Source organism: Crinia signifera, chromosome 2 (genome assembly GCF_055691185.1).
Source record: "Crinia signifera chromosome 2, ASM5569118v1, whole genome shotgun sequence".
Lineage (NCBI taxonomy): Eukaryota > Metazoa > Chordata > Amphibia > Anura > Myobatrachidae > Crinia > Crinia signifera.
The window spans coordinates 213,703,558-213,715,880 of record NC_139218.1 but is presented as its reverse complement, the minus strand read 5'-3'; the positions used below and the strand labels follow the sequence as shown (position 1 = coordinate 213,715,880).

The 12,323-nt window shown below is 42.8% G+C and overlaps 1 protein-coding gene across 8 annotated transcripts in view; it reads left to right on the top strand.

The window, feature by feature from the left end:
• ADGRB2 (adhesion G protein-coupled receptor B2) overlaps positions 1–10,990 on the top strand; it is a 469,428-nt gene extending 458,438 nt beyond the window's left edge. For 5 of the 8 annotated variants that reach the window (XM_083173693.1, XM_083173698.1, XM_083173691.1 and 2 more), the window contains 6 exons: positions 4,259–4,337; positions 6,558–7,195; positions 7,480–7,551; positions 7,682–7,777; positions 8,396–8,452; positions 10,162–10,990. In XM_083173693.1, the coding sequence (XP_083029819.1) occupies positions 4,259–4,337; positions 6,558–7,195; positions 7,480–7,551; positions 7,682–7,777; positions 8,396–8,452; positions 10,162–10,323 (1,104 nt within the window). In that variant the 3' untranslated portion in view covers positions 10,324–10,990. The remainder of the gene's footprint in view (positions 1–4,258; positions 4,338–6,557; positions 7,196–7,479; positions 7,552–7,681; positions 7,778–8,395; positions 8,453–10,161) is intronic. The other 3 variants (XM_083173692.1, XM_083173694.1, XM_083173697.1) reach the window with 3 other exon arrangements.
• The last annotated feature ends 1,333 nt before the right edge of the window (positions 10,991–12,323 follow it).

The window sequence follows — 12,323 nt, the reverse complement described above, 5'->3', positions numbered from 1 at the left end:
AACCAGCCAGCGGGTAATGCCACAGCCGGGGGGAGACTTTTTATGCAAGTCCCCCCGGCCAAAGCATTCATCCCTACCGACCAGTCAGCCTGGCCAGGGGCCCTGGGGGAGTGGGGACCCCCCCAATAAAGGGGTCCCCCCCCTCCAGGACTTACCTGACCAGGCTGAAGCCTGGTGCTGTCCTCGATGCCCCTGGGCGGTGGGCATCGAGCTGATGGTTTTGTGTAAAAAATAGAATAAAAACCATTGTCTTTTACTGGTGAACTATGAGTCCCAGCAAGCCTCCCCCGCAAGCTGGGACTTGGAGAACCACAAGTCCCAGCCTGCGGGGCATTAAAGGGCCCGCTGGGTCTTGTAGTTCCACAGTAAAAGAAAGAGTTAAATAAACACACTGACACCCGTTTTAAATAAAAGTTTAATACACACATTACATACATACTGATACTTACCTTTCTTGATCCCGTAGGTAGCCCTGGTCCTGATGTCCTGTGTCGTCCATGTCGGCTGTCTGCGTCGTCCTCCAGGTCCATGTCGACGGTCCGTGTCGTCCTCCAGGTCCATGGCGGTGTCCGGGTCCGAAGAAATCCATGTTGGAGCTGTGGAAGGAAATCCTACTCACCTGTTCCTGCGCTGAAGAAGTCTTCTCTTGATCCGACGTAGTCCAGGTAATCTTCCTGCTGTCGCCGGTCCCCGCTGTCTGCGCTGTCCGTGCATCGCGCTGAGGAGAGATGCTGAAGTTTCATATTCGGCGCCTCTCCTCAGACTGAATTCTATTGGCCGCCTAGCAGGCCAATCAGGAGCCGAGAAAGTCGGCTCCTGATTGGCCTGCTAGGCGGCCAATAGAATTCAGTCTGAGGAGAGGCGCCGAATATGAAACTTCAGCATCTCTCCTCAGCGCGATGCACGGACAGCGCAGACAGCGGGGACCGGCGACAGCAGGAAGATTACCTGGACTACGTCGGATCAAGAGAAGACTTCTTCAGCGCAGGAACAGGTGAGTAGGATTTCCTTCCACAGCTCCAACATGGATTTCTTCGGACCCGGACACCGCCATGGACCTGGAGGACGACACGGACCATCGACATGGACCTGGAGGACGACGCAGACAGCCGACATGGACGACACAGGACATCAGGACCAGGGCTACCTACGGGATCAAGAAAGGTAAGTATCAGTATGTATGTAATGTGTGTATTAAACTTTTATTTAAAACGGGTGTCAGTGTGTTTATTTAACTCTTTCTTTTACTGTGGAACTACAAGACCCAGCGGGCCCTTTAATGCCCCGCAGGCTGGGACTTGTGGTTCTCCAAGTCCCAGCTTGCGGGGGAGGCTTGCTGGGACTCATAGTTCACCAGTAAAAGACAATGGTTTATTCTATTTTTTACACAAAACCATCAGCTCGATGCCCACCGCCCAGGGGCATCGAGGACAGCACCAGGCTTCAGCCTGGTCAGGTAAGTCCTGGAGGGGGGGGACCCCTTTATTGGGGGGGTCCCCACTCCCCCAGGGCCCCTGGCCAGGCTGACTGGTCGGTAGGGTTAATGCTTTGGCCGGGGGGACTTGCATAAAAAGTCTCCCCCCGGCTGTGGCATTACCCGCTGGCTGGTTTTGCCTGGGGCTGGTTCTTAAAATACGGGGGACCCCTAGTCATTTTGTCCCCCGTATTTTGGGAACCAGCCCCAGAGCAGGAGCCTGGGGCTGGTTGTTAAAAATCGGGGAAACCCTATTTGTCGGGTTCCCTGATTTTTAATTACCGGCTCCAGGCTCCTTCAGCCTGGTGCTGGTTATGGCTGTGGGGGGGACCCCACGCCGTTTTTTTTTTTATTTATTTAATTTTTCTATTTTTTTACACCGAAGCCTGCACGGATCTGACTGATCCGTGCAGGCAAAAACGCAAATACGACATGAAAATGGTGTTCTATTTTCCTGTCGTATTTGCGTGGGTGTTTTACACCACTAAGCAGCCGTATTATCCATACGGCTGCTTAGTAAATCAGAAACCACCATTCTTTTGAATGGTGATTTCTGTCGTATTCTATCGATGGTGTAGACATTCGTATTTGTAACTACAAATACGAATGTTCCATCTTTAGGACTACGAATTGTTGTATTTTTGGGATTGTAAATCCCGAAAATACAAATTCGTAAAAAAAAGGTGTATTTCTGCCTACGAATACACCTTTTTTCTACGAATCCATTTTGGTAAATGTCCCCCATAATCTTTTTTTACTCAACATTTTTTTAATTGAATTTACATAACAAATGTGAGTGATGCTGGCATTTTCAGCAGATATTTTAAACATCTCTCACAGAGGCACATTGTTAACTTGAGGATTCATGTTACAAATTCAGTCATTAGATACAGCTAGTTCACCCCACCTCCTTTTCTAGGCAAAAACATTTAGGCTCCCTTAAAGCTTGGTACAGGTTGAGTATCCCGTATCCAAAATGCTTGGGACCAGGAGAATTTTGGATAACGGATTATTCCGTATTTCGGAATATTTTAATATTTCAATTATGTATTTTGAAGTATCTTGCATGTATGCTGTATAAACACATAAAATACACACAAATATATTTTATTACCACATAAAATACACACAAATATATTTTATTTGTTCAAAAAACAAGGTTTCAAAACATGAAACAAAATTTGTGTACTATCTCAGATACTGAATTTGAATGCCAAGCAATCATTGTCTTGCACATATATAGTGCCAGTTACATATCATGTCACCAGTAGTGCTGTTACAAATGTCCCCAGTGAGTTTTTAGCAAAAAATATATATTTTTTTCACTTTCTGGAATGTATGGTTTTCGGAATAATTCGGATAACGGATACTCGGATACGGGATACTCAACCTGTACAAGTATTTGCTGAGTGGGCCAAACAAATTCTGTTAAACTAAATGCGATTGTATTCCTATTATGTGAGACCCCCCCCCCCCCCATAAAATAAATCCGCCCCCTGTAAAATAAAGCCTGCCTCCCCCTCGACCAGTAAAATAAAGCCTGCCCTCCCCCCAACCCTGCCTTATCCTGCTGCTTGCCACAGCCCCTGGGTCTGTGGCCGGGACCCTCAGATCTACTTGTCTGCTGTCCCTGGCTGGTTCCTGGTAATGAATATGACCCTCACAAAATGGCTGCCACTAACAGCAGAACGTTTTTGAGAATGCTAGAGGAGGCCGACGATAAAGGGGGAGGCAGGCTCTATTTTACCGGAGGGGGGGGGGGGGCAGTGTTGCTTTTACGGGGGGGGGGGGGGGCGCCTGTGTCCACATGGGAACGCCCTGCACATATGGGCAGAAACATCGGTCCCTGTTGCGAAATCACGCCGGGGACCGAAGCAATTAGAATCAGGGCCTTGACACCATTCATAAGTTGGGTTTCCTAGAAATGAGACCTTTTAGTGTTTGCAGATCAAATATTTACAGGCTTCATAAGCAAGTGTTTAAATAACCCACTTCCAACTGGGAGTTATTTGATTAATTCTTTCCTCTGATTTACATTGCTCCTTACCTGTGTGTCTATCTGGAAGATGAACACATGTACAGTGAGAAGACTCTAGTGTATACAATGTGATATGTTTAGGTTGGAATCTAGATGTGAGGAAGAGCCCCAGGGAATATAAAAATAGATAAAAAAAGATAATAAATCTGAACACATCTTTACAGCCACAAAACAAACAATTGGCAGTCAAGACAAAACTCCTCACTATCTGAAATGGATAAAGAAATGTACTGGATTATGGAATATTTAATCCTGACTACCTCTGTCAATAGTACTGGTACGCATTATTTTAAGTATAGGGGAATGAAGAATGTAACATTACTGCCTGAAACACTTCAGTGTGTTGTAATAGTGATTCAGCCTATTTACTGTACACTGGCAGGGCTGTGTTTCTGACTTCGATCCGGGCCATACCCAATAATTCCCAATTCTTCCTGCTAGTTCTGTTATACCCAACCTACCTGTACTGTAGTTACTGGTTTGTTGTATCCTTTCTTTTACAGTTGAAATTTACATAAAATATTTACTTTGTAAAATCTTCAAATTTGTTTTAATTTGTTGTGAAAATTGTAATAGAAAAGGTAGCATTTATTATTGTACTATTTTGAAATATTACTTTGTCAATTTGTTGTATCGAGACAATTCTGATATTATAAATATGGCTGTGGGCCTGCAACTTTACATGTAAGCAGAAGAATATGTACCTGTAAAATGACCCCGAACATACATCTGGCATGTCCTTACAGACAGATTTTGAAAAAGATGTGGATCTGGCGTGTCAGTCTGATGAGAAGGCCTCGTGGTACACTGCACATGGGGAAACTGGTAAGCACATCCTCTGCGAGTGTCTAGCACAGCGCATGTTCACTAAGGACAACAAGTCATATTTACTATGTTACCTGCCCAGGGTGTGGGGAAAGGTTATTGCCCTGGCACCAGCAGACCTGCCAACTCACACTCCCCTATCAAGGTGTGGCACATTCATTGTACAGGGCAATAAAACTGCACCAGAACTTAGGTATTAGGAAGAATATTGTTAGTTACAAGTCAGATTACAGTCAGACAGAGCTCATAATAGGAGAGCTAAATGGAGTTACACTGTCAATATATCATTAATAATTTAAATTGTGTCTATATATATATGCAAATATGTTTCCATACTACTTATAAGTTATAGGAGCAACTCAATCACTTTTAGGGCCTGGTTCAGACTTGTTCGCTACACTGCGTATATTCGCGAACAAGTACAGTAAATGACGTCCGTCGCACAGCCGAATGCCCTCTCTAACATGCAAGGTCATGTGTATGCTTACAGATCCCCTCGCAGGAGGAGAAATCATTTGATGGTCCCTCACCATCGAATGATTTCTCCTGCCTTTGCTAAGAAAAGTCAGCCTGTACTGACTATTCTAGTGGCTGCTATCTGTCGAATTCAGGGCGGGCACCGGTTCCATGTGACATTAGCCACCCGCCCCAAACAGGCATCGACACGCCTTCATGTACACGGGAATGCCCAGCATTTCTATTGGGACACCCATAAAACGCTGGACGTTCCCCTCCTCCATCCTCCTGCCAGCCCCCTTCCCTCCCACTATGGAGCGAATGCCTCGGCAAGTGTGAAAGTCATCTAAACTGTTTGCTCCTGGGGTTTGCGCATGCGCAATCCCTGACCATCGGGGATAGGGACAATGGGGTCTGAATCGGATCCTTATTTATTTATTTACAGTTTCTTATATAGCGCAGCAGATTCCGTTGCGCTTTACAATTGTAGACAGTGATTAAACAAACTGGGTAACAACAGACAGACTTGGAGGTAAAGGGGCCCTGCTGCAAGCTAATAGTTGCTTAGCAAACATCAGAATCACCTGAAAAATACAGTAGCAGTCTTCAGCTGGAATTTGAAGTAGTTAATAATTAGGACCTTATTCAGGTCAGTTCGCATTGGCGTGTGCATTCACCGATGTTTGCTCTATGCGCTTACGCATTTCTGCACATGTGCACGTGCTGGGTGCGTGCATCCATGGCGAACAAACTGTTTGCAGGGTGTGGGGGTGGGGCATGGGGCGGCGGGCTGATCCATTAGCATATGGGAATGCCCAGCGTTTCATGTGTGTTCCCATGAGAATGCTTGGGGCCGGCAGCTGACATCACTGGATGTTGTCTGCCTGCCTACTCCCCCCCCCCCCCCACCCGAGCGTACACGCAACCTTACATATGCGTGCACCTTCCACATCTTTCGATGGTCAGCGACCATCAAAAGATGTGGGACGGTCCCAGTGCCGTGCGAATGGATGTTTACGTAAAACATCCAATTGCAGCCTTTGCGAAAATACGCAACTTGCGAATGGGGGCCGGTGTAACACCATTCGCAAGGCGGGATCTGGTTCACTCGCAAAGATGCAAACTCGCATCTGAGCGAATGAACCAGAATAACCTCCTTAGTGCAGAAAAATCACTCCAAAATTGTCAATGGAAAAAAAACACTAGAAAATGCAGCTTAACCTTTTTAAAATGTCCACTATGGAAAATCACTCTGAACATAATTTTCATTAGCGATTGTGTAGCAGTTATTTTTAGTTGCCTTCCACTGTTGCTAAAATTGACGCCATTAAATGCTGAGCATATTTCATGCTATTTTAAGGTTTGACTTTCACCGAAAAAAGGAACCTAAAATCGCTGTCTCTGTGCCAGTTAATTGTCCGAAAGCATTGATTTCAATAGAGCTGCATTTTCCAGTACCGTTTTATCAGCAGTGATAAACAGTGAATAACTAGAGGAAAATTGTTGGTGTGACATCCATTTAAAGGATATCTGTGTGAGCATATTTATGGCTCAGATTTTTACTGAAATATTGACTGCAGAACAATAAACCAGCATGACAGTACAAGTAGCACTGTAAGCAATCATAGCCCAAGTAGTTCCCCTTTCTAAAATGTTTTAAACACTACTGGATATAATCAATATATGTGTTATGTATGATCTCACATTGTTATATTAAGAATTTATTGCACTGAATCTTTCAAAATTATTTCCAATTTTGTTCAGTCTTGTTCAAGGAATTGAACACATGCCACCCATCCAGTGTGACCGGAGCTCTATCCCGGATCTCTATAGATGATGAGGATGACTTAAAGCTGCACAAAGGGGGTGATGGACTCAGCTTCTCCCACCTTCCTGGTAACCTCTCCTCTCAAGGGGGCATTCTTCTGCAAGTTCCCAAAATAACCCACAACCAAGTGAATGATCTAAATGATCCACTACCGAAAAAAGAGATCAATTTGGATCGTGGTCCTCTTTATTTATGTCCTGAGGGAAATTTTTGGCCTCTGGACTTTGGAGATTTACCTCAGGAACCGTCATTGGAAAGTGAGTATATGGTGCTTCCCAGAAGGACTTTGAGTCTCAAACCTTTTAATCGGGAACAAGGCAAACTGAACGTGAAGCTATCAGAACTGGGCAAAGGGCGCCAGCAAGGGGACACAGATAGTTATCCAAATTTCCTGTCCGTGGACCATATAAACGTCAACCTCACCCCACCCTATGTGCCGGCACAGCACCAGTATGGTTTACCATTTAAACAACCTCCCTCCGTCCGGCAGATCTTGGCATCAGAGATGAATGAGCGAAGTCGTACGATGCCACGTACTGTGCCTGGTCCATCTCTGAGCGCTGGATCTCTCGAGGTGAGAGTTGGAAGAAGCATTGTTTTTGTGTTTCGTTCTTGTACAACGCAACCTCATTCCATGTCTCTCATTCTCCCCATCATTCCATTTTCTGTTCCCATCACTCCTTTCTCATCATTCTCCTACATTTTGCTTTACTTTTGTCCTTAACCTTTTCCTTTTCACTGCTGGTCTGAAAATGTTTGTTTGTACATTTCAGTCTCAGTGTATGTGTGTATACACCTTCCTCCCTTCTCTCAATCCATTTCCTCCCTCCCTCCCTTTCTCTCTTCCTCCTTACATAGAAGCCACACCAACCTGTCCCTGTGTTTCTCCCTCAGCGGAAGCGATTGAGATATTCAGATTTGGACTTTGAGGTGAGCACTATTATCCAAACACGTAGTCCTACAACTGCATGATAATGTACATGACATATAGGCTACATTGCTAACCAGGGCTGTCAGGATTAGGCAGCATTGTGTTAATGCTATAGTTGCCTCTTTGCAGAAAGTGATGCACACAAGAAAAAGACACTCAGAGCTTTATCATGAATTGAACCGCAAGTTCCACACACTGGAAAGGTATCGGGATGCCAGTGCAAAGGTGGGCTAACCAGCTTTTCCTTTACTTATTCATTTTATCTGGATGTTTGGTGAAACAGAAGTTTAGGTCATGCTCTAGAAATATATATTTCTATCCATATTGGCATTTAAGAATTAGAGTCTGCAATGCAATATTGCTTGCTATGCCATGGTAAACAGAGTCATCATTCGTAGACTTTACAGTCACCTAGTGGCATGTGAAGTTGGCAGACTATTTGCAAGAAATGTTCCTCAGATGTTGGCTGGCCTTTGTTTTACTAAGGAAAAAGATAACTAAAATGGAAAAAATGATTGTATACTACCTTTTCAATATATAAGTGCTTACTTGCAGTCCACAAATCCACGCTGACTAGTATCTGATATCTCTTCCTACCTATTATCCATGTCCCCTCCTTCATTATACTGAACTTTCGCTTGATTTTTTTTATTCCTATATATAGTTTTATTTCTATATATAGTTGCTAGTAGACAGACATGCTTTCCTCGCATTCCTTTTGCAATAAGTATGATTACATAGGTCATTCTAATACTTTCCTCTCACTGACTCTGTCCCTGCTGCTATATCTGATGCTGCTCTCACCCCCTCGCCGTGTCGCTCTTCTGCTTGTTTGTAATTCAGAGAGACAAACGCTGGAGTATATCCTCAGGAGGAGCAGTAGAGAGAGCCTCAGCCAGTGTAAGTAACTTACTATGGGGTTGTCATTTTTCTACAAATGAAAGAAACATATGTCATGGCCTCTTTTGTTCCTTCCTCCTACTTACCCCGTAGGTCTCTTGTTTTACATCCCTCTGTTTACATCAGTTACTGCCAATAAAGTGAATGTGACACATTAATACAACTGCAGGCGACAGAATCTGGTAGTTAAGCAAATTGTCACCACTAGGATGAAGGGGGATGCTTAATTACTTGAAGATGTCATTGCTGGTGATGTATTTAAAAATTAACTTGATATTTATTTTTCTGCTAAGCTACAAGTCGTGGTAACAGCTAAAGTCAGACCTCTGGGTAACAAAGATCAATCACTTCCGACAAAACGGCTTATTATGGCGTATTTGTTAACACTAGCCTCCTATATGAAAAAGACATCTTTATGTGGAAAGTTTAACCTGAAGAATAATGGGTTTGTGCTCGTGGTTCTGTATAATATCTGCCTCCTGAAGATAATAAAATATTAATGTAAATCAGATATTACTTTAATTAAAACTAAAAGAGCAATTACAGAACGCTCACCGATGATCTACTAATCCATTATTTTTCATGGGGTCTTTTGTTGTATTCGTAATGTGCCTAATTAATGTTATTTATTAAATAATAGACATATAAACAACAGTTTTTAATGTCTTCATTTTCTTCAGTGCTCTATAGCGGTGTATAGAAAACTACAGTAGTTAGACATTCATTTGCTTTAGTAAAAGTTATTCACCATTGTGTTTAAAGTTCAAAGTGGCTACATTGTTTTTATCAGTATATGTTTCCATTTACATAGAAGCTTTTGTTATGCTTGTATTTACATTCATCCATCAGCATTCTCATTTACACATCACATTGGTGAGTTTCACCTATCAATATCCTCACTATTATATTGATTCCTTCTCATACGGAGGGTTATATTGACCTGTTTCCATATACTGGAATGTCATCGGCAAGCTTTGATTAGACTGGCCTGTCAATGTTTTAAGGTTTGATGCATCCATCAGCATCATTGTAGAGTACATTCTTTAGTGTCTTCTATGTAGGCTACATCTATCAATGTTCTTGCGCTTTATAGAACATTTAGAATTGTCTTTAATATTCACATCAATGTCACTAGCATCAGATACAAGAACATTGTCTGAATTAGCTACTGTTATTGATTTAATTGGCTGAAGATATACCCATTGACATCTTCAAGAGTAGATTGAACTGTGAATTTCCTAAGGTTAAATACATTTATCTCAAAACTCATTTCATTAATTGATTTCTTCTCTGTTCTATTTATCATCATATGTATCTATGGACTGATTCATTAAATGATTCCATTGATGTTTTCACAGTTGATGCTCACAGAACCATGGCTATACTATATAATGACTTTTCATTTATCCATAAAGGGGAGGGAGTTCCCTCACCATACCCTGTGCATATGGCTTCATTTCACATAATTCATCAACTAATCTCCTCCAGGGTTTCCATTCCATATGGGCAGATACCATTATTTACATTCAGGTCGGTATGGATTGAGTTTTATAACAGAGCAATTTCGTCAATAGAAATCCACTGGTTTAATAGCAGAGACCTGATTTGCAGCAATTATCGGCCAGTGTAACACCTCTCTCCTTTATGTGACTTCTTATGAATTTGCATAGCCATCTTTTAAATTGATCCTATTATTATTGGTTTCTTAGGAGAAGACAAGCCCAGCTGGTCCCCATCAAAAGGTTTGGGATAGCTACAGAGCACGCTCATCACAGATCCACGACCGCCTGGGTCTACGCTGTGTGGATTGGGATCAGCCTCCACGTATTTCCATGGATATGTCAGATGGGGATTATCAGACTGAAGTATAAGGGAATTTCTCCATTCACCCCTTAATTTTATCAACCTCTTCAACTCAGTTGATTATCCTCACACCAGAGAAACAGTCACAGAGTGACTTTGGTTATAGCCTACAGTGGATTACACTTGGCTAACAGTGTATTGAGTGGAAATGTATTTAAGTCTCTGCCAAATAAGACTGCTGAACCGATGCGAACCGATGGGAGAGTTATGGCCGATAAATGGATTGAGTTGCTCTTGGGAAGTGCAGCCCTCCAATCCTTCGATTTCAGGATTCCATGTCCAGGATCTCTATATTTACTATATAGAGGACCCAAGCGGCAACAAGCTACTTGTTCTCTTTACATACACACATATGTTGTTCTGTCACACAACTTCCTCTGTCCTGCTTCCTGGACATTGCTTGTCAAGTGACCACTTTCTTCCAGTATTATATCCTCCCCCTCTCCCCTGCCTCCGGCACAGTTTGGGCAAAGAAGTTAGGCCTTACCTTGCATTTATGGACTGCTTAAGGTCAGCCAAACTGGAACTGGACTACACTGACTTATCCCAATCCTTACCAATATTTCTGGTATGGGGCAGTGGGAAAGGGGGTCAGGTGGCGCTGGGTTTTAAAAATGCCTAGAATTTGTTTAAAAATGAAAAAAAAAAAATAAAAAAAAATCTTTTGAATCGTGACCTGAGGTAAGTTGTATTTTTTTCCATGGTTTACAAAGTACCTGTAACAATTATACATTGTATATTGTATCCTGAAGCCAGTAAAAATGTGCAAAGGTTCATTGTTTCTGGTTATTTAAACAAGAGAAGATCACTGTAGTTAAACAGAACTGTCAGATTAACCTTCGGATAACTGTGTAGTTTGCCATGCTGTATTGTTTTGGCAGGCAATAAAAGTATAATTGGGGACAAGGAGCCTTGGTGGCATGGTTAATACTAGAGAGAGAACAATAGAAAACAGGGCCTTGCATGTGAGCTTATAACTTAAAGCAAAGGGGAGAACAATTGAAGGGTGAACTTGAAAGGAAACAAGATGGAAGGATAGAGGAAGTGAGTGAGGAGGTAAGAGGAGGTTGACTCGGATGTAGAAACACACAAATCATACATGCACACACACATACAGTAGCATACATACACAAAGCATATACTGTACACACACAACATACAACCCCCTCCCCCCACTCGCTCCCTCCAAACATCAGAGGAGTGTACAGTACCTGTGTAACCTGCTGGGGACAGCCATTACCTCTCCCGGCCAGCTCTCACACAGCTACATGCAGCACTGCCACTGACTGGAAGGAGATGCATGCTGCCTCTGCAGCTAGCTCCCCCTACTGTCAAACAGCCCAGCGGCAGCTTGTTTCTCGAACAGGAGGCAGCTGCCTGAGCTGAACAGCACAGCCCCATTCTGCCAGAGGCTGTGTATAAAATTGGACAGCTCTGCAGTTGGGGGGGTGCACATTCTATGTACTTGGACCCCCCTGCATGCGCATATAGGAAGTGCAGCCCTGTCTTGCACCACATAACTGAACCTAAGGATAACAGATTAGTACAATTTGCCTAAGTTAATGATTAATAAATACCAAATTGCTCACAAACTTTTGACCTGGGTGTGCCGTGAACAAAAACTCTAGGGCAGCTTGATTTAAGAAGGTTTGGGATCCACTGCTGTATTGTATACTGGAAGCACTATTTCTATGGAGGGGAAGTTGTGCTAATAAGGAAAACCTCTTAAAAGTGTGATATGTCAATTGTTCTACATATTATGATATAGTATGTTTTACATGAATTACTATTTGACTAAATGCAACATGGAATTGCAGACAGTGATTATTTTGGATCTGAAAAGGAAAGCTGCCCTTGTTTACTGTAAACGTTAACATCTTAACTAGAAGAGTAATGTATCAAACTTTCCAAAGTGAATAAGTAAATACATTAGCCATAGCAACCATCAGCTTCTACATATTATTTATCTAGTATAGAGTGACAGTTACAAGCTGATTTATTTCTGTGG